This window comes from Protopterus annectens, chromosome 1.part1 (assembly GCF_019279795.1).
Source record: "Protopterus annectens isolate FY-2018-M chromosome 1.part1, PAN1.0, whole genome shotgun sequence".
NCBI classification, from domain to species: Eukaryota; Metazoa; Chordata; order Ceratodontiformes; family Protopteridae; genus Protopterus; species Protopterus annectens.
This window is the reverse complement of record NC_056726.1, coordinates 337,825,828-337,853,255: the sequence shown is the minus strand read 5'-3', so window position 1 is coordinate 337,853,255 and position 27,428 is coordinate 337,825,828. Positions and strand designations below refer to the sequence as shown.

The window sequence follows — 27,428 nt, the reverse complement described above, 5'->3', positions numbered from 1 at the left end:
TTTCACTTTCAATATTGTCGTGCTGATAATATCAGAATCAATATTGTCAGCTTACGACAACGTGAAGTAGACCCAATAAGTATACCATCCCAGCAGAACATGTGGTGCCTGGTACACCTGAAATGGCTGTCAGATTAACTCCATGGAGCAAATGGTTTACAATTATTGATTTAGCAAATGAATGCTTTTGCTATACTATTATTTGAATCCTCACAGAAACATTTTGCTTTCGTCTTTGAGGATACCCAGTACTTAATGACATGTTTACCAAGAGGTTTTGTAAATTCTCCAGTATTATTTCATCAGACACTGGTATAGGTACTAAGACCATTAAATTATGGTGATAAAGTGCTGTAACACATAGATGATATCCTGAAACAGACAGAGACAGAAAACGGGCATTTGCAGATACCGAATGATGTATTATCAGCCCTACAAAATGCTAGTTTTATGGTCAATGCTAGTAAAATGTAATTAAATCAGTAGGCAGTCAAATTTGTGGGGGTGACTGTATAGACTCTGGTGTGAATCCCATGTAGGGAAAGAATGCAGTCCATTTTAAACATGCCATTACCTACCACATTTAAGATTTGCAAAAGTGTTTAGGGATTATGAATTATAAGAAATTTATAGAAGACTATTTATTTTTGGCAGACCCTCTGTATAAGAGGATTTTTACAAAATTTTATCTGGACAGAAATAGGAAAGAAACCGACAAAACCAAGTAAAAAAATAACTACAAATAAAAAATAAAAAACGAGGAACACAGCCAAAGAGAACTAGACTTTAATGTGCGAGCGCTTTCATTCACAATTAAACATGAACTTCTTCAGACACATTCAAAAACCAACTCCTCCCTTAAATACATACAAGGTCACATGACTTAGAGTAAATTAAAAAATTCTTTAAAGCATCCCTTCCAAATTTATAAAATATTTTTTTAAACAAATAAATTTTATAGGTTCAAAGGTTCATAGGTGTGTACTAGGCTAATGGCCCTGGGGCCTTTACAAGCCTAGCCATAGGATTACCCTGGCATAGTGCCACCTGACCTTAGTTCCCAGTGCATCTGTTGAGTAGAGCCACTGGTGTTATTCCCGGGGTGAATTTTCTATTTCCCATCCACTCATCAATATTTCTCTTGAAGAGGGTCAGTGAGGTGCTCTGCTTGACATGAATGGGAAGGCTGTTCCATAGCATGGGCAGTCTCTGGGTTATGAACCTGTCCCTCCAGCATGTTCTGTTAATTGTGGTAATGAGGCTGAGGGCTCTGGAGCATGTAGTGTAGAGGGATTGGGATTTCTTTAGATGTAGCATTTTTAACAGAGCTGGGTCAGAGATGGCTTTGTAGGTCAAGCAGATATCACCTCTAAGTAGGCGATATGAGACAGAGAATAGTTGGAGTCTTTTTGAGTCTGTCCACATAGGATAAGTGTTTAAGGCCTAGGATCCTCTTTGTGAGGTATTTTTGCAGCCTTTCCAGTTGTTGCATGTGTCTAATGAGGTACATGCCAAATGAGGCATTGCACTCGATGATTGGCCTTATGAGGGAAGAGTAGAGGGAGACAATGATCTCTTTCTTCCTGGATGCAAAACCCTTAATAATGAGGTGTGCCATATAGAAGGACTTTCTGACCACAGTGGAAATGTGGTGATCAAAAGAGAGGCTGCTGTCAAGCTGTGTTCCCAGATCTCTTATAACATCTTCTGTGTTTAGTGGACTACCATCGATGTGGTATCATAAATATAAAATACTATTACAACAACATATTCCAGCTTCTGCATATCTCAATATGAACCAGAAAACTTATTATAAGAATTATAAAGATTATGTACGTGTTAAATTTTTAAGTCTCAGTAGGCAAAGGATTTTTTAATTTACTCTAGTCATGTGACCTTTTATGTATTTAAGGGAGGAGTTGGTTTTTGAATGTGTCTGAAGAAGTTCATGTTTAATTGTTTGTTAACGAAAGTGCTCACACATTAAAGTCTCATTCTCTTTGGCTGTGTTCCTCGTATTTTATTTTTATTAGAAAAGGGAAAGAAGACAGTAGAGACACTGCAACAGAAACCTGCAATAGTTACTGAACTGATTATGCCATAAGCAGAATATCCTTTCTGTTTGGAAGCAACAGCTGGAGATGACAGCATCTCTTTGGTCCTGCTCCATAAATACCCACATACAGTACAGCTTTAGAATGAAAAATATTTCAATAGATGTTGGAGAAAACTATTATTTGTCTCAACAGTTATTATATGAGGGGACCCTACATATTTGTGAGGGACAGATGGACAGAATTCCAAATTCATATTTTTCAGATCAGTTCAGTGCATATGGCAAATGTGTATATGTAGATGGTTCAGAATTTTATGAAGACGGTACATATTATGCAGGATTTGCAGTGTACACAAACACAGCAAAACCAGAAACCCACATGATCCAGCTGCCTGGGTATGTCAGCCTAACAAGCTCAATTGAAGTATGTTTTAAATGTTATAAAACAGTATGGAGGCAGTCAGTTGAACAGAATTAGTGACAGTTCTTATATAGTATTAGCCCTCAATATGTATTTAGAAATTTGGGCAAGAAGGGGTTTATAGACAGCAAAGGAATTAAATGATTTAGGATGGAAACACAGAAGTAAATGGAGTGTTTGTAAAGTAAAGGCACATCAGGCAAAAGATAGTCATCTTCATTTTCTTGGCAGCCCCATAGCAGATGCTACAGCAAATAGCAAATAGCTGCCATAGATTGAGTTCCTTTATATCCAGAGCAGTGTGAAGAAAATAAGGTAAAGGGTATTATAGGTGTGAGCCAAAGAAAGCTCATCAATTGAAGTAGATTTAATGAAGATTCAGAGAATGCAGGGAGATGCAGCTGAGCTAGCACAATGTGAGGTTGCTACTCCCATTTCTGGAGTAAAGGTGTACATGTGCTAAACAGAGCAAGGGACACATTTGCCATAAATACCAAAATCCTTGGCAAAACAGTTAATAAAGTACAACCACCAGTTGCTGACCATTTAGGCTTCCACTAAATTTGGTAGTGACTTGGCACAAGTTTTGGAATCCTCAGCATAAAAGGATGTGTAAGGAAATACAGAAGGAATGCATATGTCTACGGACAAACCCTACATTAATGAAACCTCAATTACAAGAGTACCAGTCTCCGAGGGAGCACCGTACAGTATATATATATATATAGACTTTGCAGGTCCCTTACCTCCAGCAAAAGGAGGTTACTGCTTTTTGTTGGTAATTGTAAACACATTTACTAAGTGAGTAGAGGCTATTCACAACAGCAGCTGCTATGTAACCTGCTATGTAACCTATCTTGTACTGCAACTTTCAGATTTATCTACTCTGAACAACTGTTCCTAAGAAAAATGGTTGTTTATCTATTTAATGTAAAAAAAAAAGGGGGGGGGGATCCTATATGTAATTTCTATATGGTTTGTCTCTATGTTCTCTGTAAATATTCTATTATGCTATCTGTGACATGTGATGTAATGATATTTTTGTTACTGTTTGGAGCTTTTCTCCCCGGGCCTCCACTGAAAATGGACATATATCCAGTCGGACTATCCCGGTTAACAAATGTAAAAATAAAATAAAATAAATAAATAAATATGACAGTGAATACTACAACATCGTCATTGTGGAATAATGCTTTTCACACGGGGTTGGCCACAGATCACTGAATCTGATAATGATACTCAATTAACAAGTCAGGTCATGAAAGAAATATGAAATCTGTTAAGAAAAGAGCAGAGATGACATGTTCCATATCACCCACAGTCTAACAGAATGGTAGAAAGAATGAACAGAACCATTAAGGAAAGACTTACTAAAGCCTACAAAGAGAAGGGATCTAAATGGATCATTCATTTGCCAACTATTCCGCTAGGAATAAGAACTTCACCCAATGTTAAGTCAGGAATTTCACATTTTGAGTTAATGGCGGAGAAAAATGCCATTGGTTTTTCCCCTTTGACCCATCACTGGGGACACAGCATTCTTACTTCACTATATGAATCACCAGTTATGGTTACAGACTTTGCAGGAATACATCAACAACATAACGTTTATTCCATGCAAGTAGAAAGTGCAGGATCTTAAGGGATTTAGCTGATGCTGCCCATGTAAAAGCAGGGTCAATAGGTTATGCTGAAATGATTTGTATCTGGGGTTGTTTTGCTTCAACTGGGAAGGACCATACACTATACTGAAGGAGATAAGACCTCTGGTGTATTAAATTAAGAGAAGTGACAAGAATTATAGGGCAGGAATTATAAAATTGTGCATGCTAATCAACTAAAGCTTATAAAGATGTAGAGTAAGCCAAAGAAATTGAAACCCCTTTTTCTACTTTACAGGTATTACTACAATCAGGCACTTTGTTACTTCTGGATTTGACCAATTATTTCTGAATACATGTTTTGTTTGCTACAGTCAGGAGGAATCATTACATCAGTCACTCAAATTGCACAGGAGATGGGTGGGTGATTAGACAGCCTCACTCTAAAAGAGACACATTGAGGGACCCTAGGACTTTAAGGTGACTATTCTACTACCCCGGCAGTGACTTGGGATGATACAGAGTAAGACATACTTTATTGTTTATTTTGATATGTTCTTTGCTTGTCTTAATTGTCTGTTTTGCAAGGTCTGGGATAGCCCATTCATGTATTACAACCGGATAATAAGCAGAAAGGTGAAGATTACAAGTGGCTGTGAAGCAGTTTATGTGCCAGTTAATGAAACACTCACAGCTTACTGTTTTTTAATGCTTCTCTAGATCAGTGGTATAGAAATATAACACACTGCTTAGATGGAATGTAGTTAATGTCACAGATTTTCTTTTCAGTAGGTGAACAATATGCTAACTGAATTAATCTGGATTTGTCTCAAACATCAGAAGGCATATTTTCCTTGGGATTGACACAAGTACACAAGCAGATGCAGGTATATATTCATGTAGAATAGTGACATCACAATATAAAGTGTCACCAGGTGAGTTTCAGATTCAGGTTATACCTATAGACCATTGCCTTGCAAAAAGGAAAGTGCTGAAATTGGAGAGTTGGTATCCACCTTACAATACATTCACCAAGCTTCAGTTTACTTATATACATGATTTTAATTTGTCTTAATGCTGGATTTGTGTCCAAGTAACAATAGTAGGGAAAGGAATTCCTCTAGTATTAGTCTCAGTCATCAGGATATAGCTGTCCTGTTTGACAGGTTATATAATGAGAAAGGAAATCAGCTAAACAGTACAATTTTTGAAGAAATCAATATTAATAACACTCAATATTTAAAAATATGGACATCTGGAGTAGGTCTCATCTGTTATAAGATACAAATGTCATGGTATAAGAAGACATCAATTTGGAAGGTGAAAAATATAGGCAATAGTGTAATTTTACTATCACAGCACACAGAAATCTGGAAAGGGGAACATCAGGATTATCAATTCTTACCTTGGTCAATTTGACTAGTGATTCACAGAAACAAATTGATACAGTTTATGGTATTTTCTTTATATTAATTATGGAACAGCAAGGCTGGCATTGTAATTATGCCTTGAAATGCATGTGTTTTGTGTGTGGAAAAAGAGCTTATAATTAGCTACTACAAAATAGGTATGGCTTGTGTTACATAGGGTATGTAATACCAGCCATTATTAGCGATCCAGGATAGTGGACTATGTACTCGTTGGTTTACAAAGTCCATTGAACACGTGGGAGAGACAGACAACTGCAGGTTCTGTAAAACAGAAATGGAAGCAGTCAGACATCGTATTGCTAGGTGTGATACACGAATTACAGAGGGTCTGTATACTGAAAGACATAATAATGTGACAAGACTGTTGCACTGGGGATTCTGCAAACATTACAATATTGGAGTAGCTGAGAAGAATTTGAAGCATAAGCCAGAAAGCGTTATGGAGAATCATGAAGTCTATATCACATGGGATCACCCATTACCAACAGTTCAAAAAATAGGTGCAAGAAAACCAGATATAGTAGCGATTATAGTGTCTTATGTACAAAGAGACACAAGTCATATAATACCAAAATGTGCATGCAGTGAGACCAATGTGAAAGAAGGATACCCAGACAATTCCAACAGTAGTGGTAGCAACAGGTCTTTTAAAAAAAGAATTTACAATTATACTTAGATATGTTACTGATACATGTAACTCCATATGAATTGCAGAAGGTGTCAGTTCTGGGCACACTGTGGGTGTTGCAAAGAGCACTTCTGGCTAACATCAAAGATTGAAACAATAATAATTTCATGAACTTTAATCATATTTTGACTTAGGAATGGGGTCCATTCCTGTCATAGTATTAGAAACCCAAAAGACTTGAAGGAATGAAAAAGCATGAAGCCATAAGACATTTTAAAGAACTGCCTAGTCCAATAAGTTTTAGGAATCACAAAGTTATAAAGGACTTGAACAATGATTTTCAGAAAAGTATGCAAGTCTTAGACACATTGCACATACATCAGAATTTGGATTTAAGGACACTAAAGGCTGTGGACCTAGGTGATAGTTTAATTGCTAGAGAAGGCATATCTGCTGCATATGGAGCTGTAAAAGCTATTTGGGAGCTACGTAAATTATCCAGGTTGCTGGATGTATTAGCCAACAGTACCTTTGAATTCATTAAAGACATTACTTTGGAAATTACCATGATGTGCAGAGTTGTTCTCCAGAACCTGCATGGACCCTGATTACCTACTGGCTTTACATCATGGGACTTGTAGGACAGATTGGATTGCAAGCTGATTTACTGGCTGGGGGTTCTATTTTAGAATACCTTCTGGTAGTTACATCATTTTTGGTAGTATTATTATAGTATATCTTTGCAGTCTGTGCATTACAAAAGCTTTAAGAAGTGATACAGAGCCTATATATTCAAACCATGTCACATTAGTTAGTAATAAGTATATAATACATTTGTGAGATAATTACTAAAATAGGCTCCTGTTCAGGGACCTCAGTGGGAGCTGGAAGATCAAGGCTCTTCACTTAAAAGTAGTTGTTAGACATAAGTTACAATAAATACAGCAGAATAGCCAGGGCCGGTGTTAACATTTTGGGGGCCCCCAGCAAATGTCAAGTTGGGGGCCCCCTGGCCACTTCCAGTCTAAGTATCACCCTGTCACTGTCATCCCTTCCTTTTAGTTCATGCTGCAGGCTTTAGGAGTAGTACCCACAGACTGACCTGTAGCTACAATGATGTTATTACAACAGGCCTATATAGTACACTATGTTGGCCCATCTCACAAAGAGACATTTACGTGTAACAATGATACATTACAACAACTCTATGTACAGGGCTGAACTAATGTGCAGTGGAGCCCCAGGTACTGCTTACTGTGTCCCCGCAAGAAAAAAAGAACATTCTCCAGAGCTCCCCTCTGTTTCCCCCATGTTGGGCTTCCACATTATGCACATTACTTTTTTTCTTCCATTTCTCACATTTTATCTTTTTTTCTTCAGCTTTTTCAAGAAGCTGTAACTTTATATATGCTCTAAAGTGCTTTTTAAGTTTTTTTTTTCTTTTTACCCAATGATGGCTTGAACAGAAATTATGATTAAGGAAAGAAATTCAATGTTGTGGTTCAGCTTTAGTTTTCCTTGCATCTTTTCAATATATTTTCTTGATCAAGACAGCACAGTAATAACCATTTAGGAAATAACTCAATTAAGCCAATGCCCCCAGAAGCCATAGGGGTTGTAGATGCTCTGGGTTGCATTTCAGAGCAATTCCCAACTGTTTAATCCAAAAGTGGTCTAAACAAAAATATCAAGTAAGAAAAAGAATTTCAGTCTTATTTTTTTCTTTCAGTGAAGACGTAAGTTGTACCCAAGGCTTAAAATTCAAAGCTGACAAAAACAGTAGCTCAAAATAAATTAGTAAGTCAATTGTTGTGAGGATACACAGATCCTCTATGGGAATACTGCCTGCCTCCCTAATCCCCCCAAAAAGACAGTCACTGCCTATGCAACCCTCTGGTGTTAGACTGGAATGAAAGCAGAGGTTCAAATGGCCACAGTCATGTATTTCACGTGACTGCTGAAATACATATACATAGCGTGCCTACTTACTGCTCAATCCTAGCTCCCAAAGGCAACCAGCTGTATATGTGCCTGATTGTGAGGAAAGTGAAAATAAATAATGATTGCAATAATGTATTCTACTTTGCTGCTACCAGGCAGTACACTGCCCCTACAGGAGCCAAAGTAACTTTACTTTTCTAACAGACCTCAGAGGTATACAAAGAAAGGGAAGGATGACTACACAATTCCCAGCCCCCACATAACCTATGGGAAATTTATGTACACAAACATTTGAGCAGGGATGGTTTAGAATATTTGTGGTTGAGGGCAGAGACCATTATCAGTTATATCCTAACAGGCTCATATCATAACTCCATTCAGGCTAAAGAGTGCAATCAGAAAATGAAAGCATTTTTTCCATCGTTTTTCCTCAACCAAAAACAGCTTTTTTAGGGTCCCCACAGTCAAGGATGATTAAGGGATCCCCCTGTATCCATTTACCCTGTATCCATTTATACATTCTGGGGAATGGGGGCCACCAGATTCCTAGACGATCTAAGTGTCTGAATGCTCTGTGACATATTTAAGTCTTACTTTTGAAATATAATCACTTGTTAGCTACATCTTTTATTGATACCCAGAAGAATAATATGCGTGTCCCAGCATTATTGGATGTATGCATTGATAAAAATAAGTGATATTTTGCACCCAAACACACACACACACACACACACACACACACACACACACACACACACACACACACACACACACACACATATCACAGCAATGATAGTTTTGTACTTATTTCAGCAAATATTTTGTACACTAGTACTGCTACACAAGATCAGTGAGTGGTGTTTAGCAGTCATCAAACAGCAGCAGGAATAAGTCATTTTTATTTACCTCACTGAGTAGTAAATCAATACCTATCACTATCCCTGATTTCACAGATATTCCTGATTTTGCCTCAAACTTTTGCTCTGTCACAATAAATCCAGTCATCAGATTTTTATACTTATTGTCTAAAAATGCATGTTGATGCAAAATGTGTTAGTCTAGTAACTTTTAAGTGAATCAGAATAATATTTAAAATGTGTTCTTCATTTTAAGACTTTATTATGCTCTAATTTTTATCACTGAACAGAATTCTTCAGCAAAGACGTTGAGAGTTATAGTATCAGTTGTTCTGCCAGTATGTATAAAAACCTTGAAAAAGAAACCATCCCTGAAGATTAGAAGCATCAGCTCTTCCTAAACTCCAAGGTTTGCACTGTGATCATTCACCCTGGGTTGCTGATTTCTCTAGTGCTTACTTTGCTTATGTTCATTACAGCTTTGCCCCAGCAGGGTCATATCACAGTCTTGTTCAGGTTAAAGGATGTAATTGAAAATTAATACATTTTTTCTCCTCATTTTCCCCCAACCAACAGCAGCTTTTGTGGGGCCCTCACACAGCCAATGATGATTAAGGGGACCCCTGTAGCCACAGCTATTGGAGGTACCTAAAGCTGGCAATGTTAATTTTAGTGAAGAGGATGTTCACCAATAGGGCTTAACTAGGCCAGGGGCATTCTTTCATTGGTAAAATATTTAATGAAATTGTAAAGCTTCTTACTTGACATAATATTGCTACTGTAACTGAAGATCTTTGAATTTTGAAGGACTTAATAAATAAGAGTTATTGTTACTTACCTGCTTTATTAAGTATTCAAGCTTGCTGTATTAGCTTTTGCTGGTTTAGCAGACGGTACCAAATAACAAGATAACATAACTTGCAGTGGTTGGGGCCCCCCAGGACCAGGGGGCCCCCAGCGACCACAGGTTTTGCTGGTGCCTAAAGCCGGCTATGAGAATAGTCCTGAAAATATAAAGTCAGGCCTGTGTCTTTTTTTATACATACAGTTCAGTAAAAGCAGTTTCAGTAAAAAGGAAAGTATTAGAGAACTTTCAGGTTAAGCATGAGAAGTGCAGGAATAACAGCTTTCAAGAGAACACTGTGTGCATTTCTCAAGGGAATGTTATCTGCTTTCTCAATGGAATGCTTAGACTTTGTAGAGATAGTGAACAGACCATTAGGCACCTGAAATAATAAATATTGTTTGGATGGTACAAGGCCTGGGGATCAAGGTTGAAGGAGTGGAAACAGCTACCAGAGGAAAATTACTGAACAAGAAGCAATTAATATGTATGTTTGAGAATAGAGCACTCAGTTAAGTTTTGGCTCAGGACTTGTGCAGATACTTTCTTACTTTCAGTTATTTGACATATTATGCTGTTGTGTGCAGCTGTGACATACTGCTATTATACTGTGCTGCTCAGTATATTACTACAAAATTAACTACAATTATCAGAAATCCAGTGAAATAGAAGTCTGATCTTTTACAGATAGTGCTGCAGATGAATGTTTTTTATTTTGATAGGCAAAGTTATCTTCAGCTGGGCAGTGTTGGCGCCTATGTATGCAGACATGGTCATGGGATTATTTTTAGAATCATAAATTATTTATGATTCTGTTATCAGATCTTATTATTTGTATGTGACAATGGGGCACAGATACCTAAATAGATGCTGTTTTTTCTGAGACTTTCAGTATTTATTGGCTTTTTGTGGCTTTTTTCAACAATAATGATTTTTCTTTAAGATTTACTGTCAAAAATAGTTTAGTCACTCTGGATTTTCTGGATGTTTGTGTGACAAAACTATTTGATGGTACTGTTATGGCATTCCTATATTGGAAACCCTTTAGCAAAATTCATTGTTATAGCTGCCATCCTTGCTTTATGGTAAATAATATTCACATTTCCCAAGAATTAGGAGGATCTGTGATAATGAAGAGGATGTACCACTGAAAGAACACAATCTGACTTACAGATTTATTAATATGGGTTAATGTAAAAAAGGAATAGAGGACACATGTCTTAGGGCTTGGTCTTTGAACAGAGAAAGCCTTTTAACTTATTACATATCTGCCAATACTCACAGTGCTATCAATCCGCAAGTTAGATTTATTGCTAGACTTGGTAGTAACAATTTTTAAATCACACAATACACATAAATTGTTGTATATTAATGAGCTGATTATATATACAATACAGTGGATTATTTATCTTGTTTCATGCCATGTGGTGTTTTTTTATGTAAGGGAAACAGTCATTTTAATAAGTGGGTTTCTCTGCATCCAAGTGATACATTATTTTCTATGGAACAAAGTGTTGTTTATACAAGCAGAAACTAATATATCCTGGAACGTTTTTAACTTTTACAGAAAATGACAGAGTTGTTAACGTATCACCAAATAAATAAGAAAAATGTATGTATTTTACATAAGAAATACAATTGTTAGATTATTAATGTTACCTCTCAACTTCTTGGCACAATAATTCTGGACAAAGACAAAAATAATGGGGGACAAAGGCCCCTAAATAGGGTCAATTTTTAAATATTACTCAAATAAACTTAGAAAGTTGATATGATTATATCAGCATGCATTTTCTGAAGGATATAAAGTCTAAAATTCAAATGACTGCCATCATTTAGTGACTTCAGTCCTCAGTGATTTGCCAGAAAACCACACATTTTATGAGAAACAGACAAAAATTATGAAACAAATATATGGACAGTTGAGAACCATGTTAATGTGGATCCTATATATAAGCCTGATTTAAATGACTTTATTAAATCTCAGTTAAATTTTCATCTGTTCAATACAAGAATGAAGCCTGAGTGGTTGAACAAAGAGATCTGTGGGCAATTCCTTCTATACCCATAAACAATAGTGGATTTTTGCTATTATATCCAGTTATATTATTTAAGAAAGAAATTGCTTACCTTTCCTAAATAGTATTTTTGTACAAGAGTACTTCAGCCTTTTTCCACATTGTCTTCACTGTACTGATGTACTGTGCATGTATTTAGGTCTTATGTTCCCATGCTTGTACATCAGTGCAGGGGGAAGTGATGGAGAAAACAGCTCTGTTATTTTTTTAAACTATTGAATAAAGATAGATTTGGGGGTGGCCATGGTGGTGCAGCAGTTAGCATTGCCACCTCACAACAAGCGGTTCTCCGATTCGATTCGTGGCTGGGGTGCTCTCTGTGTGGAGTCTGCATGTCCTCCTTGTGGTCGCGTGGGTTTCCTCCAGGTGCTCTGGTTTCCTCACACATCCCAAAGACATGCAGTAGGTGGATTGGACACTCTAAATTGGCCCTAGGTGTGAATGTGTGCATGTGTGTGCCTTCTGTGGAAGGTTGGGTGCTGGGCTGGCAACTCAACACCATAAAATTCCACTGCCAGTCATGAGCAGACAAATGATCCGCTGTGGTGATCCCTAACCAGAAAAAGCTGAAAGAAGAAGAAGGAGAAGATTAAATAAAGATATATTTATAAAGGACAGTGCAAAGAGAAAGAAAATTAGGTAGGCTTATGTATTAATTTTGCAGAATGTATCTGATATGTCTTATATTTTGCTCTGTCCATTAGCATATCCCAATAGAAAGTGTGGCCAGTCGATGGTACTTCAGTGGCCAGACTTTTTTTCTGTCTGCATATGCTTGTTTCACAACAGACTACTACTAAATATATAATTGAACAACTAGTAAGCTAACAAGCCACTCAATAAACCATTAAAAACTGGTTTGTTGATACAACTTTTTAATGATAAAATAAAAACGATGATACATCGACAAAAATATCTCCATACTAAGCGCTTTCACCCAACATCATAAAGGGCATCTTCAGAGTACAAATTCTTTAAAATGAAAGCCATCCTTTAAATACTTTGAATTAAATAGGTAAATTAATTAAACAATTGTATAATTGCATATTTATTACTGAAGGAACACTAAAATTCGTCTAAACCCCAAAACAAATGTCCAATACCGTGAACAATAAATAAAACCTAACAGTTGTTTTTCAAATAAATGTTTGATAAACAGTAAATAGATAGAAAAGATTAAAAAAGATTAAAAAAGATTTAAAAAGGTTAAAAAGTGAACAGCAGTCACAAACATGCAAAAATCTCACAAAGTTTAGATATAGTAAACACATACTTAAATATGAATTTGATAATATGTAGTACTACTACAATACATCTACATTACTACTTTCTTAATATATTTAATGTGTGAATTTATATACTTGTGAATAAATAAATAAATAGCAAATATTCAATTTTAAACTATTCCAATACTGGATATCTGTTCTAAAATGTAATAAATTGTAAATGTAATAATAATAATATATTATGTATAAATATGAACTAAAATGTTAAAATGATTAAAATTTGTTAAAATCGTACTTAAATAAAATATGATTTTAATTTAAGTACACTAGAAATAGAAACATAGTCATTAATGCCTGGCAAAGTACAGTCATTCAGCCTAAGTTACCAAAGGCATTCCTTAGCTTCCAGAATAACTTTTTCATCACCTCCCTTCTGCACATTGTGTGGCATTCTGTCAATAATAAACAATAAGAATCTCTTAAAATTTGAACATCTAACACTATGGTTGTATAAGGTACTGGTGTTTTTATGTGTTTTTATGTCTCTGACATGTTCTCCTATACATACTCTAAGCTTCCTGATTGTTTTGCCAACATAAAATGCTTGGCATGTGGAGCAAGTCGCTACGTATACAACCATAGTTGAATTGCAATTACAGTGGCCTGGACATCTGATTGTTTTGCCATAGTTTATTATAGCAATGTATGGGCCATCACTAATGTATTTACAAACCTGGCATGCTCCACATTTACTCATTCTTGACCTTTTGAAATTGTCAATGTTGGTACTAGTTTCAAAAATATCTTTAAGATTTCTACCTCTACTATAGGTGATCTTAGGATATGTACCCACCACTTCTAATAATTCTCCATTGCTACTAATAACACTGTTCCAAATTTCATGAATAATGCTTGCAATTTGAGGAGATGTTTCATTGTATGGTAAAATAAAAGTGTCCTGTCTGGACTTAGCTTTTTTATCTTCCATTGTGTTGCTGACACCAAATTTAATGATAGGTCGGTACAATGAATACCTTTTAACATTAATCTCTTTCTTGATATTAAATACTAAATCATTTGGATAACTCCTGTCTAAAAACATATTAGATAGTTTTTCCATCTCTAAATTAAATACTTCATCATTACTAATAATTCTAGACAGCCTCACCATCTGGCCCTTAAATTCTTCTTTTGGTAGTATGGATGACAGCTGTCAAAATGTAAAAAGGAATTTGAAAAAGTATTTTTCCTGAAAATATTGGATTGTATGCTGTTGTTTTGAAATGAGAAAACTATGTCTAAAAATGCACAATAATTGTTATAAATTTGATTAGTGAATTTTAGAAAACTAGATGTCTTACCCCAAAATTCTACAAATTCAGCAAATTTGCCCTTACTTCCCTTCCAAACAATTAGTATATCATCCAAATATCGTAGATAAACAACAATTTTATTCCAAAAAGGGGATGTAAAAACATGCTCTGTCTCCCAGTGTGTTAAAACCAAGTTTGCATATATTGGGGCACATCTTGCCCCCATGGCCACACCAGTTTTATGTCTATAATATTCTTCATTCATGTATAAAAAGTTGTTTTCAAGAACAATTTCCATCAATTCTGTCAAGAATCTACATTTTGAGCCTTCCATACCACTAAATTTTAATAGAGTTGCCTCAAACATTTCCAAACCTTCTATATGTGGAATTACTGTGAATAAATTCACTACATCTATTGTAGCCATAAAAACATTAGGCCCAATTCTTTCCTTGCTTTGTCTTATCAAATCAAGACAGTGCCAGGAATCCTTTAACACATGTGGAAGTTTGCTAATTGTCTCCTTACAATGAAAATCTATATATGCACCAATAGCCTCTGTCTTGGATCCCCTTGCAGAAACAATAGGACAAAATGGGGGGTTATGTGTATTCTTGTGTATTTTGGGAATTCCGAAAATGGATGGAATAACTGGAAACTCAACTGATAAATAAGAAAACTCATCCTTGTTAATAATTCTGTCCATTAAATATTCATATAATAACCAATCAATCTTAGTGTATGCTCTATACGTTTCACTTTTACTTACTTTTTCATAGGTGTTACTATCACCCAACATGTTGGTCATCTTATTATAGTAATCTGTATTTGTCATTATAACTACACCCCGTCCTTTGTCAGGTTTCATAATTCTGTAGTTACCTGACGTAGTTAATTCTGTCAAACAAAATACTTCCGCTGAGGTCAAGTTTTGCATATTGTATGTTTTTTTGGTTAGTAATCTCCTAATCTGACTTTCACATAATGTTTCAAAAATATGAATCATAAAATTCTGTGGGGGTATAAATGTACTACTATGTTTTATAGTAAAGTTACCAGAATCACAAATATGATTAGTGTTGTTTGAAAAAAAGACTTTTAAATTCAATATTCTAGTGTACAGTTTTAAATTAATTAACAGTTTGCCTATGTCTGATTTAAAAGAAGGCACAAAAGTAAAACCTCTTCTAAATAGGGCTAAAGAATCCTTGTCAAACTTTTTGTCTGTGAAATTGTATAAACTAAAACCCCCTTCAGTAACAATGGAACAGTAATTATCACTGTCTACAGTACCAGAAATTTCAGCTATTCCAAAATCAAATGCTCAATGTCCATTCGTTGTTATGTTGGTACAATTAATGTCAAGCAACTGAAGGGCATAATCTGGTATATTAAAATCATTTTCATCAGTTTGATCTACTGCAAAGCATGAACTTATCTGCGCCAAGAATTGGCTCTCTCTACTGTTCTGTTGTAATTTCTGCTGCTGATAATTGTGACTGCCATAACCTCTCGTAACTGTTCTGATCTCCTGAGAGTGGGTTCTTCTAAAAAAAAACCCTGACTTTCCTCTTCAAAATTGTTTTCAACTCTATTTGATGTCTCATTAGGAGGGGCTCTATTCACTTCTCTACCAGAACCAACCTCAGTAGTTGTAATGTTACGTTTCATGTTCTTGTATTCTTTAAAATGAGTATAAACCTTCTTATTCTTATAATCAGAAGTGACTCTACTAAGTTTGTGATTTTTAATGTCTAACCCTTTATTAACAAATTTGTCCATGTCTTTAAAAATGTTTTCTAAACGAAACTTGTTGTGTTCATATAACAAATCCTGTTTTATACTTCTGTCTAACAAACACAGTTGTTCATTTAAAGATACCAATTTTAGATTGTTATTACGTATAACAAGCTTTAAAAGTTCCAGTCCAGTTTTGTCAAATAATTCAGTTAGCTCATCAAATAAAACAGTACCTTCTTTAAAACCACAAGGTAGTTTGAAAACACGTAGTCCTTTGGGTACTTGTCCCAGTTCCACGGATCTTTCAGAAATGCATTATCCATTTGAATTGACTTGTAAGTCCGTAACAAATGTTCAAACTCCTTGAATTGAGTATTTAGACTTCCCATATCTCTACCCTTCAAATGCTGTTGGTCACACAGTGAAGGAGCTGCTAAAAAATGTTTAAGTTCTGTATAATTTATTTTGTTTCCTGCTGCTGCATCTAGCGTACCTCCATTCTGTCTGCCCCTAGTGTTCTGTGTGGAGTTAGAGCGTGGGTCAACTCGAGTGTCACTTCCTGTGTTGACTCCACCTCTAGTCGGACTCCTGGAATGATTGCTAGCTGACGGTCTATTGAAACTGGTATTAGGAGTAGAATGCAAGGTATAAAGCTGCTCCTGTGAATCGGATACTATAATCTCTTTTGTGACCGGGCTCTTCTGCATTCTATCATGTACAGCCTTAATAAGTTTTTGTGTTAGTTCAATATGTTCCAAAATTAAACGATCCATTTCGATCCAAATTGCAATAATTAATATGGAACTGTCCCCAATGCTTAAATTTCCATCCGGATGGCTCTCAACAACATTTAAGTGTCACAAACCAGATATTTGTGTACACTACGTGAAAAATAAAACGAAAACGGTAATACCAACCAACCAGAATAGAAATGGAAACTGAGAGACCGAAAAACAAAAAACTAAATATATAATTGAGCCACAGAAAACCAGTGTACGGAGGTAGGAACCAACAATAAATATCCAGATGAAATCCAAACAGCTTTATTGTGACCAAAGGCAAATTTTATATTTCTTCCCCTTTTAAAAACTGTCCTCACCTTTTTATCACTGAGATTTTCCAGATCAGTAATTTCTCTGAAATTGTCCCATTCATTTTGTATAATATTCCTAATGACTCCCTAATTGGTGCTGTACTCGCTAATAAAAGCTTTATTAAAGTCAAATTTAAGTTCAGTAGTATCAGTAATACTAAAAATATCCCCTGAGCCCAAAATAGGCTTGTACCGTCCATTTCTGCCTAGGTCCACCTCTTCCCTAATATGGGAGATAAATTCATAAGGGTAGCCCCTTTCTTGGAACATCTGGAATAACTTATGACATTCTAATTTGTAATCATCTTCCTCTGTAGTCATACGGGATAATCTGACTAGTTGTCCCTTCACTATACCTCTCTTTTGGCATAATGGATGGCTGCTGTTAAAATGAATATAACTATTGGAAAAGGTGGGTTTCCTATAGATGTTCGATCTAAATTTTCCTGGTTCTATACTAAGTGAAACATCTAGGTACTCCACCTTTCCTTCCTGTATTTGATAAGTGAATGTTAAAAAAGAGGTAGTGGAGGCCAAATATTCCATAAATGAAGTGATAATATGATCAGAACCTATCCAAAAGATACAAATGTCATCCAGAAATCTGAAATAGGCCACCCAGTGTTCCTTAAATTCACAATTGAGTACATATTTGTTTTCCCTGACTGATAAAATGATATCGGCATATGTAGGGGCACAATTGGCCTCCATAGCCACCCCCGTAGTTATTTGTAATATTCTCCTGAAAAATATAAAAAATTGTTTTTTAGAACCAATTCCATTAGTTCCAGAATCAGAAAGATTTCATTAGCATTGGCCTTGAGACAAGATGTTAAAGCTTCCTCTAACCATGTTAGTCCAGTTTCATGTGGTATAACGGAAAACAAATCCACTACATCTATTGTTAAAAATTTTAAATTGGGAACTAGTAAATCTGGAGTGACTTTTTTCAAAAATTCCCAAGAATCTTTCAATAAATGATTGGCCTTGGGCCAAAGGTTCTTAAACTTCCAATCAAGAAATTTAGAAAGAGGAGAAATTTTAGAACCCTGCGCTGCTACAATGGGTCTGAGTGGGGGGTCATGTATATCCTTATGTACCTTGGGTACCCCGAAAATAGAAGGCACTCTAGGATAAGAATTATCCAAGTAGGTGTAGGTACTGAAATCAATAATATTTTGATCAAAAAGATCTTTAATAGCTATATTAATTTTCATATTAGCAATATTGATTTTGTTAAGGGATACTGCTGTGTATCGAGAATCATTATTCAAAAGAGCATGCATTTTGCCATCATATATGATCTTGTCCATGATAACTGTACCACCCCCCTTATCTGGCTCCATTACCCTAATATTAGGGTTATGCCCTAGTTCGTATAACAAAGAACTTTCTTGTGTTGTCAAATTGACTTGGTATCCACTGTTTCTGAAATTGTTTCTGATTTTCAATTCCAGCTTATTCTCTAAATTTCTAAGCTGTGGATGTAAGGGTGGATTGTATGTACTGGGCCTCTGAAGGGAGGTGTAATGTGCCATTTGACCTGTTCCTAACAAATTCTCTAAATTGAGCTTTCGAATGAAAAGTTTTAGCTCCATGATAACACTAGTGATATTGCTATTTCTCCGGGTATATATTTAAACCCTTTAGTGAAAAGATCAAAAAAAGTGTCAGTAATTTCCAAATCGCTGTAGTTGTAAATAGAATAGCCTTCTCTAATGAACACATGACTATATTCATTACTGTTGACTAGTTGTATTCCTGATGTTCCTGTTGCCAAAACAGGGGTTTGTTCTGGTACATATTCCTGTTGTGACCCCCCCTCCCCCTGTGGGAGTGGTGAACCGGCGAAAAATGGTTATCATTATTGGAATTACGCTGATTGCGTATTCTTTCTGATCTCCTAGGAAGAAACTCTGTCTCACATTCATATCCCCTGTCCTCTTCAAAATCATCTAAACCTGGGCCTGGTTCTGTAATAGGTACAGGTTTAGGGTGTTTGTAAGCATATCTATGATTTTTGGGAGGAATGGGGTAGTGACATCCATCTTGATATTCTCTAATATCCCTGTCAAGTTTTTTATACTTTCTGTTCAGAATATCATCACATTTACGATCAACCTCTTTTCTAATATTGTAATATTTCTGTTTTTGAGTGTCAACATTAAATAATAAATCAGTAACAATAGCTTGATTGTAAATCCCAATGTCACCATTAAGCAAAACGATGTCTCTTTCATTTTGATGAATAATAGCTTGTACAATGTCCAAACCACATTTGTCAAAAGCTGCTATTAGTTCCGAGTGGAATTCGCTACCAGCAACAACATTGTTTGGGTATTTGTATACCCGTAATCCCTTGGGCACTATACACTTCCTGAGGCATTCATTTAGGTACATATTGTCAAGAATCAAACCCCTGTACCTGTATAGTGAAGACTCAAGCGCCGCCATGGAGTCCACAAAGGTTCTGTTGGTTTCAGAAGCTTTCCGATGTTCTTCCCGAAAATCAAAAGTAGGTACTGCCTTGTACCATGTATCGAAACTAGAAGGCGGTGTATGAATAGCTGAGTCGGCCTCAGGTGGAAGTGCTATGAACGCAGTAGAAGTGGAGTGAGATCCGTGAGTGGTGGCAACTCCAGGGATAGGTTCAGAAACATTGTCTTTGGCGCCAAGAACAGTATTGGGACCAGAGAGGATGGATTGTAGCCCCTTTCCCAGAGGCAAAAGAATGTCAATAAGTTGACTGAGCTGACCTGTAAGCTTTCGCATTTTGCCCACTTCTGAGCGAATAGAAGGTTCAAGGATATTGGTGGTTCTGGCTTCCCCTGTGGAGGCTTCCATAATAAACCAGATAAACCAAAGAAAGCTAAACACTGGTAAAACAAACAAGCCACAGAAAACCAGTGTACAGAGGTAGGAACCAACAATAAATATCCAGATGAAATCCAAACAGCTTTATTGTGACCAAAGGCAAATTTTATATTTCTGCCCCTTTTAAAAACTGTCCTCACCTTTTGTTGGTGGGAGGGGCAAAAACAATTAACAGAAAAAAAGTTTTAGCTAATTAAAATGAAAATCACTAACAGCTTGTTAAATATATAATTGAATGACTAGTAAGCTAACAAGCCACTCAATAAACCATTAACAACTGGTTTGTTGATACAACTTTTTAATGATAAAATAAAAACGATGATACATCGACAAAAATATCTCCGTACTAAGCGCTTTCACCCAAAATCATAAAGGGCATCTTCAGAGTACAAATTCTTTAAAATGAAAGCCATCCTTTAAATACTTTGAATTAAATAGGTAAATTAATTAAATAATTGTATAATTGCATAATTATTACTGAAGGAACACTAAAATTCATCTAAGCCCCAAAACAAATGTCCAGTACTGTGAATAATAAATAAAACCTAACAGTTGTTTTTCAAGTAAATGTTTGATAAACAGTAAATTTTAACAAATTGTAACCATTTTAACATTTTAGTTCATATTTATACATAATATATTATTATTATTACATTTACAATTTATTACATTTTAGAACAGATATCCAGTATTGGAATAGTTTAAAATTGAATATTTGCTATTTATTTATTTATTCACAAGTATATAAATTCACACATTAAATATATTAAGAAAGTAGTAATGTAGATGTATTGTAGTAGTACTACATATTATCAAATTCATATTTAAGTATGTGTTTACTATATCTAAACCTTGTGAGATTTTTGCATGTTTGTGACTGCTGTTCACTTTTTAACCTTTTTTAATCTTTTTTAATCTTTTTTAATCTTTTCTATCTATTTACTGTTTATCAAACATTTACTTGAAAAACAACTGTTAGGTTTTATTTATTGTTCACAGTATTGGACATTTGTTTTGGGGCTTAGACGAATTTTAGTGTTCCTTCAGTAATAATTATGCAATTATACAATTATTTAATTAATTTACCTATTTAATTCAAAGTATTTAAAGGATGGCTTTCATTTTAAAGAATTTGTACTCTGAAGATGCCCTTTATGATGTTGGGTGAAAGCGCTTAGTATGGAGATATTTTTGTCGATGTATCATCGTTTTTATTTTATCATTAAAAAGTTGTATCAACAAACTAGTTTTTAACGGTTTATTGAGTGGCTTGTTAGCTTACTAATTGTTTCACAACAGGCATGCTGGTTGGGTTCCCAATCAGTGTGCTCATTTTTTAATACTAATGAACATGTATTATATAATGCTCATTAAGGTATACAAACTTTTTTTGTTTATGCACTGAAGCCTGGTTGCATTTTTCCACAAGACCTTTTTAGCCTCTGATAAACTGGTTATTTTTTGTAACTATGTAAGTATCCATATTGGTGGTATTTCTTGTCAGACTACACATATATATTTGTGTGTGTGTGTGTGTGTGTGTGTGTGTGTGTGTGTGTGTGTGTGTGTGTGTGTACACTCCTATTTCCCTTCTTCATTGCTTCCTCTAAGGTACTGTCCTGTAGGTGTGTCCCACACTTTTATTCCCATAAACAGTCCCTTCCCCAGACCATCAAAAACATTACTACAATATATTTAACCTATTTAGTGAAAGAAGGGCTAGCAAGCTCCTCATGGCCTCAAGCACTAGTAAATGTTTACACACTAGACCTTTGGGCTTCCATCACAGGTATGTTTGGATTTAAAATTTTAAAGCAGCAGCACACTACATGCATCAAACTACTTTTCATCTATTGCTCAGAAACATATGAACATAAGAACCATGACATGGCTTTTAAACCTAGTTATGCCTACAGATTCTTCACACTATCTACACACCGCCTATATGAATGTATTTCTAAACTGTAACAATAACACATTTAAGAAAACCATACTTTCTGATTGCTAAAAGATGCCTGCTTAAGGTCTGAATGCTGATCTACCACAATTGCAGTCCTGTATACCTTAAAGAGTTGTTGAGGTACTGTCCCCACCAAGATAGCTCAGGTCATCCAGTATGGGGCTCCTTGTTGTTCTAGAGGCTTCATCACAGACTTGGGAGATGAACTCATTTTTTTTTAATTTTGCTCCAGTTATTTGCAACCAGCAACTGTCCAAAATTTAGAAGGGTTATTGCAGATCTGTTATGGCTATTTGAGTGAATTTTTCATTTTTGAATTTTGGATTAGGTCTAGTTGAACTTTTATTTCCTTACATCGTTATTATTTTAAATGCACTTGTTTGAACCTTGCAGTGTTAAATTATTTCCTGTCCTTATTAATGCTGTTTTTATTGTAAACGCTTAGTCGTCTGCATTAAACTATTAACTAAATAAATAAATAGATATTTATAAATACATGCATATTTAAACATTTATCTGCACACACATAGACAGCTAGATAAATAGATAACTAGATAGATAGACATATAGATAGATAGACAGATAGATAGATAGACAGATACAAATTAGGCTTGTTTCACAGATAATGTATTCTAAACACTCAGAATGAAAGTATGTCAACATCACTGCTGTCATTGTGGGAATATTAAATGTGTTATAAGTATAATGCCAGCATTACTTTTTTTCGTTGCTGTATATTAAATTTTGTTTTGTAGGTGCCCTAACATGGGTGAGTTTTGGATGAGAGCTATAATACCTACCATAATTATAGAAACTCAGCAAATAAATAAGCATGTTATATTCATTCTGCTGTACTATAGTAACTTTATAGAATTTCGCTGTAGGAATGAGAAAACAGGACTGGATTGCATCATATCTTTTGTTTATCTTAATAGTCCTGAAGATAAAAAAATCATATAATCATTCCAAAGAGAAAATGCTTTAAGTTCCATATGCTTGTTCTGATGTCAAGGTTTAATTTTAAACCTGCTTATGTTAAATATTAGTTTCTATATCTTATTATGGGGACATTTCTAATTTTACAACTATCTAATTCTGTTACCACAGTCAAATCACTAAGGTATGAATACTATTTAATTTTCTGAACAATAATTATGTTTTTCCTTCAGCTTTCCTAATCATTAAGTTATGCAGATGGAGTATGTGCAGTCTTCCCAGAAAGACTAGAAAATCAAAAGTTATTTAGTAGTTTTGTGACTTCTTCAATATGACTTCTACATGATAATGCAGACAGAATATACAACTCATGAGCATAATGTAGTCCAGATATAGAACAATAAAATCATAACTACAAAAATTGGTTAGTATTCTATTGACTAGCAAAGACCTCTTCATTTCAGTCAACAGCAAGTGGAAATAATTGTTCTAAATGGACGACAGAGATAGAAATATATTTTTAACTACATTTTTAACAGAAACTATATTTTGTATACTGTTTTATTTGAATTAGTAATTAATACATAATAAGAGTCACATCCTAAAAAGGTTGTAATAGCCTGGAATTAGACATTATTATAATACTATGTTTTGTTTTGTTTTGAATAAACTGGCATACTTACTCTGACATAAAGGTACATACTCTGACATAAAGGGATAAAGACCAAAGTATGGCCCAGGTGACCGAGGTTTGATTATCAGCTTGGGCATTTGAGACATTAAGGGGAAGATGTGTGTGCCTATCTTTGGTGGGGGTGGGCATACAATTGATTGGACCTTGTGATTGATCTCTGATAGAGACAGGGGGTAAACTGGGAAGCACTGTCTTCAGTGGAGCAGGGTATTTATTTATTTGTTTAATTATTTATTTACATTTGTTTACCAGGAAAGTCCGACTGGGCCAGAAGCCCATTTTCAGCAGAGGCCCAGGGAGAAAAGCTTCACAGAAATATAAGCAAAATAAAGTAAATAGATAGTACAATAGTATACATATAGTAAGATGCAGAATACACATCAACTAGTTAGTCTCTACAAAGAAGTATTCAATATAGTGTTCTAGTAGATACAGGTTCACAAAGAAAAGCACAGAAGCATTTCAGTAAAGATCACTGCAAGAAAAATAAAATTAGTACTGCATATATATTAAATAATAGTTATGAACAAATAAATGAGATTTCCTTTATATATATATATATATATATATATATATATATACACATATATATATGTACACACACACATATATATATTTTTTTTTTTTTTTTTTTAGTAGTAATAACTCTGAGGAGATGGAGAAAATGAGGTAAGGAGTGAACAGTCTGATGAGAAAATTATAAATATCTGGTCAGTCAGGTTTGGCACAGGAGAAATGCCAGTTTTTGGATAGATGTTGAAATAGTAGTTGTTTGAAACTGGCAGATTCAGGAGTGTTTTGGAGGTTGTGGGGTAGAGAGTTCCATAATTTGGCTATTTGATTTGAGAATAGGGCTTTACCGTGAGTGTTGTTAGCTTTGTTCACTGTGAGAAGGTTTCTGTCTGCAGATATTAGACTTTGTCGGCATGAGTAGGGAACAAGTTCCTTGAGGGATGGGAAATTGTCAGGATGGAAGATGATATTGTGTGTGAATTTATGGTGGTAGAGATATAGAAGGTTAGGTAGGTTGAGCCAATTTAATTGATGTAGAGCTATAAAATGTTGGGTTTGTTAGGGAAGGTTGGCTATGAAGCAGGCTATTTTGTTGTAGCAAGTTTCCAATTTGCTTAAGTCTGATTTTAGCAAGTTTCCAATTTGTTTAAGTCTGATTTTTTTTAAGTTGGTAAATAAGGGGAAAGCATAAAGGAGTGTAGAGAGGAGGAAGGTTCTGGATATGGCTAGTCTCATAATGTCAGTGAGGAATGGCTTGCTTCTGTACAGTCAGCCAAGACTGATGTGAACTTTCTCAATTGTGATGGCTATGTGTTGTTCAAATCTGAGTTTGTTGTCGATAGTCATGCCAAGGAGTTTTGTATGCTCAACTGGTTGGATGACTATGTTGATTGCTGAGAGAATGGTGAAAGGAGGGGTGGTAGGTGATTATTTGCTACTGGTAAATAGCATTAACTGTGTATTGAGGATTAGTTGTGATTTGCTTAGGTATGTTTCAATATCATTAAAAGCTTGTTGGGCTAGGCCTGGTAAGGTATCTGCTGAGCAGAATAAAGTTGAATCATCTGCATACTGAAATATTTTAGTGTGTGTTGAGGATGAGGCTAGATCATCAGAGAAGATGGTGAAAAGAAGGGTCAGGCAAAAGTGTTGAGAGTTCAGATTTTCATCATACTGTTTGTTGTCTGTCAGAAAGATAGCTTAGGAATCAGGAGAGGGAAGTATTTGATAGGTTTAGTGAGGCAAGAATATTAAGGAGTTCATGATGGTAGACAGTGTTGAATGCTTTTGACATGTCTAGGAAGATTGATGCTACTTGCTGGTTTTAATTTCTGAGTTGGATGATGGTGTTAGAGAAATTAATTAGGGCTGTGGTGATGCTGGGTTTTGGTCTGAAACCGTGTTGTAGGGAGAGATAAGGTTGTGAGATAGCAGGTATTGCAGTAATTGAGCGCATATACGTTTTTCCAGAATTTTGACACAGGGCAAAGGATGGCTACGGGTCTATAATTGTTTAATTTTGTTGATGTTCCTTCTTTATGTAGAGGGGTGATGTAGGACATTTTCCATAATATTGGGATATATTGTTCTGCTATAGACTTATTTACCAGAATGGAGATAGGCAGAGCTATGGCATCAGCTGAAAGTTTGAGGTAATGTTTGAGGAGTTGGTCAGCTGCTAAGGAAGATGGTTTCAGTTTTTTCAGCATTGTTCTTATAGTGTTAGTTGGGACAAGTCTGACGTCAAACAATTTGTTGTTAGTTACCATATTAGGTGGAAGAGATGGTGGGGTGGAATTGTTCCCTGTAACTAAGGAGAGGATGGTATTTATAAAGTAGGTGTTGATTTGTGAAGCAATACTCATGCTTTGGTTATTGGTTGTTGGTTCTGGGATTGTGGCTCTACCTGGGTGGAGGAGTGAGTTAATAGGCTGCCAGAACATTTTTGGGATTGTTTTCATATTTGTTTTGCAGAGATGTATAATATGCTTTTTTTGTCTAGTTTGAGTTGTTTTTTTGTTTGATTGTGGAGCTGCTGGTTTGCTAACAGAGTTTTATTTTCTTTAGATTTCTGATATTGAAACCAGGTTTTGTCCCTTAGTTTTTGAAGTCTAATGATTTCCTTTGATATCCACGGCAATTTCCTATTTTTAACATGACATGTACGAGTTGGTACTGCTATTTGGAATAGCTAGAAATGTGTCACTGAAAGATTTTATGGCCTGGTCGAGTTGGAGATGATGGGGTATTGGCTGAGTCACTGCAGAGGTGGGATGATATATCAGCATACCCATTGCATGTCTGTCCGTATTGGTGCATGTAAGTGGAGTGCAATTTAGGGCATAACAAAAAATCTTTACTCAGCAGCAATGTGACACTTTACCAGGGTACCTTGATCTCTTCACTGCCCAGAACATTGTCAAAGAAAGCCTTGAGGAGGTTTGAGTGCAGTACTTCAAGTAAATGAGGAGGGACTACAAAGAGTAGCTGATTGCCAGTTGTTGGTGGGAGGGGCAAAAACAATTAACAGAAAAAAAGTTTTAGCTAATTAAAATGAAAATCACTAACAGCTTGTTTTCACACTGATAGTCTAGATTGTTTTATAAGAAATATTTCGTAATGATTATTCACGTATGAACTACTAACCTTTTAAGATTCTCTTCAACAGGTTGTGAATTTATTGCACCTCTCTTTATCTCTTCTTCAATATATTGCTTTTTTCCTTCCAATTCATTCTTTTCCTTTAAAAAAAAAGAGATTAATAAATGTGAATGAATTCCAGTGTATCAGGTATCATACAGAAGAATAACAATCTAGTTATTGTTACAGTTTTTTTATTATAAATTACTGTTATGATCTTTTGAAGTACATCAATATGTTAAGCTTAGAATCTACAGTTGTAGGTAGTAAAATGACATGATTAGATAAATGAACAGTCTGTAAAATCATCCAATAACATGAATAATTTTAGGCCTTATTAAAATATATATTTCAGCTGGGGCTAAAATGTTCCAGCAGTAAAATATTATTCTGAGCAAGTATGTAGATACTTCTATATGTATTAAGTGACAGCAGTCAAACAACAATCAACATCCGCGGTGGTGGTGGTGCTGCGGTAGCATTGTCGCCTCACAGCAAGATGTTGTCCCATTCGATTCTCAGCTAGAGCATCTTCTGTGGAGACATGCGTGAATGGGCGTACCTTTGTTGAAGGTTGTGCGTT

The 27,428-nt window shown here is 35.4% G+C and overlaps 1 protein-coding gene across 2 annotated transcripts in view; it reads right to left on the bottom strand.

The window, feature by feature from the left end:
• The window catches only part of CCDC68 (coiled-coil domain containing 68), a 1,130,692-nt gene that overhangs the window by 340,876 nt on the left and 762,388 nt on the right, over positions 1-27,428 (bottom strand). For both annotated transcript variants that reach the window (XM_044075050.1, XM_044075059.1), the window contains one exon: positions 26,852-26,946. In XM_044075050.1, the coding sequence (XP_043930985.1) occupies positions 26,852-26,946 (95 nt within the window). The remainder of the gene's footprint in view (positions 1-26,851; positions 26,947-27,428) is intronic.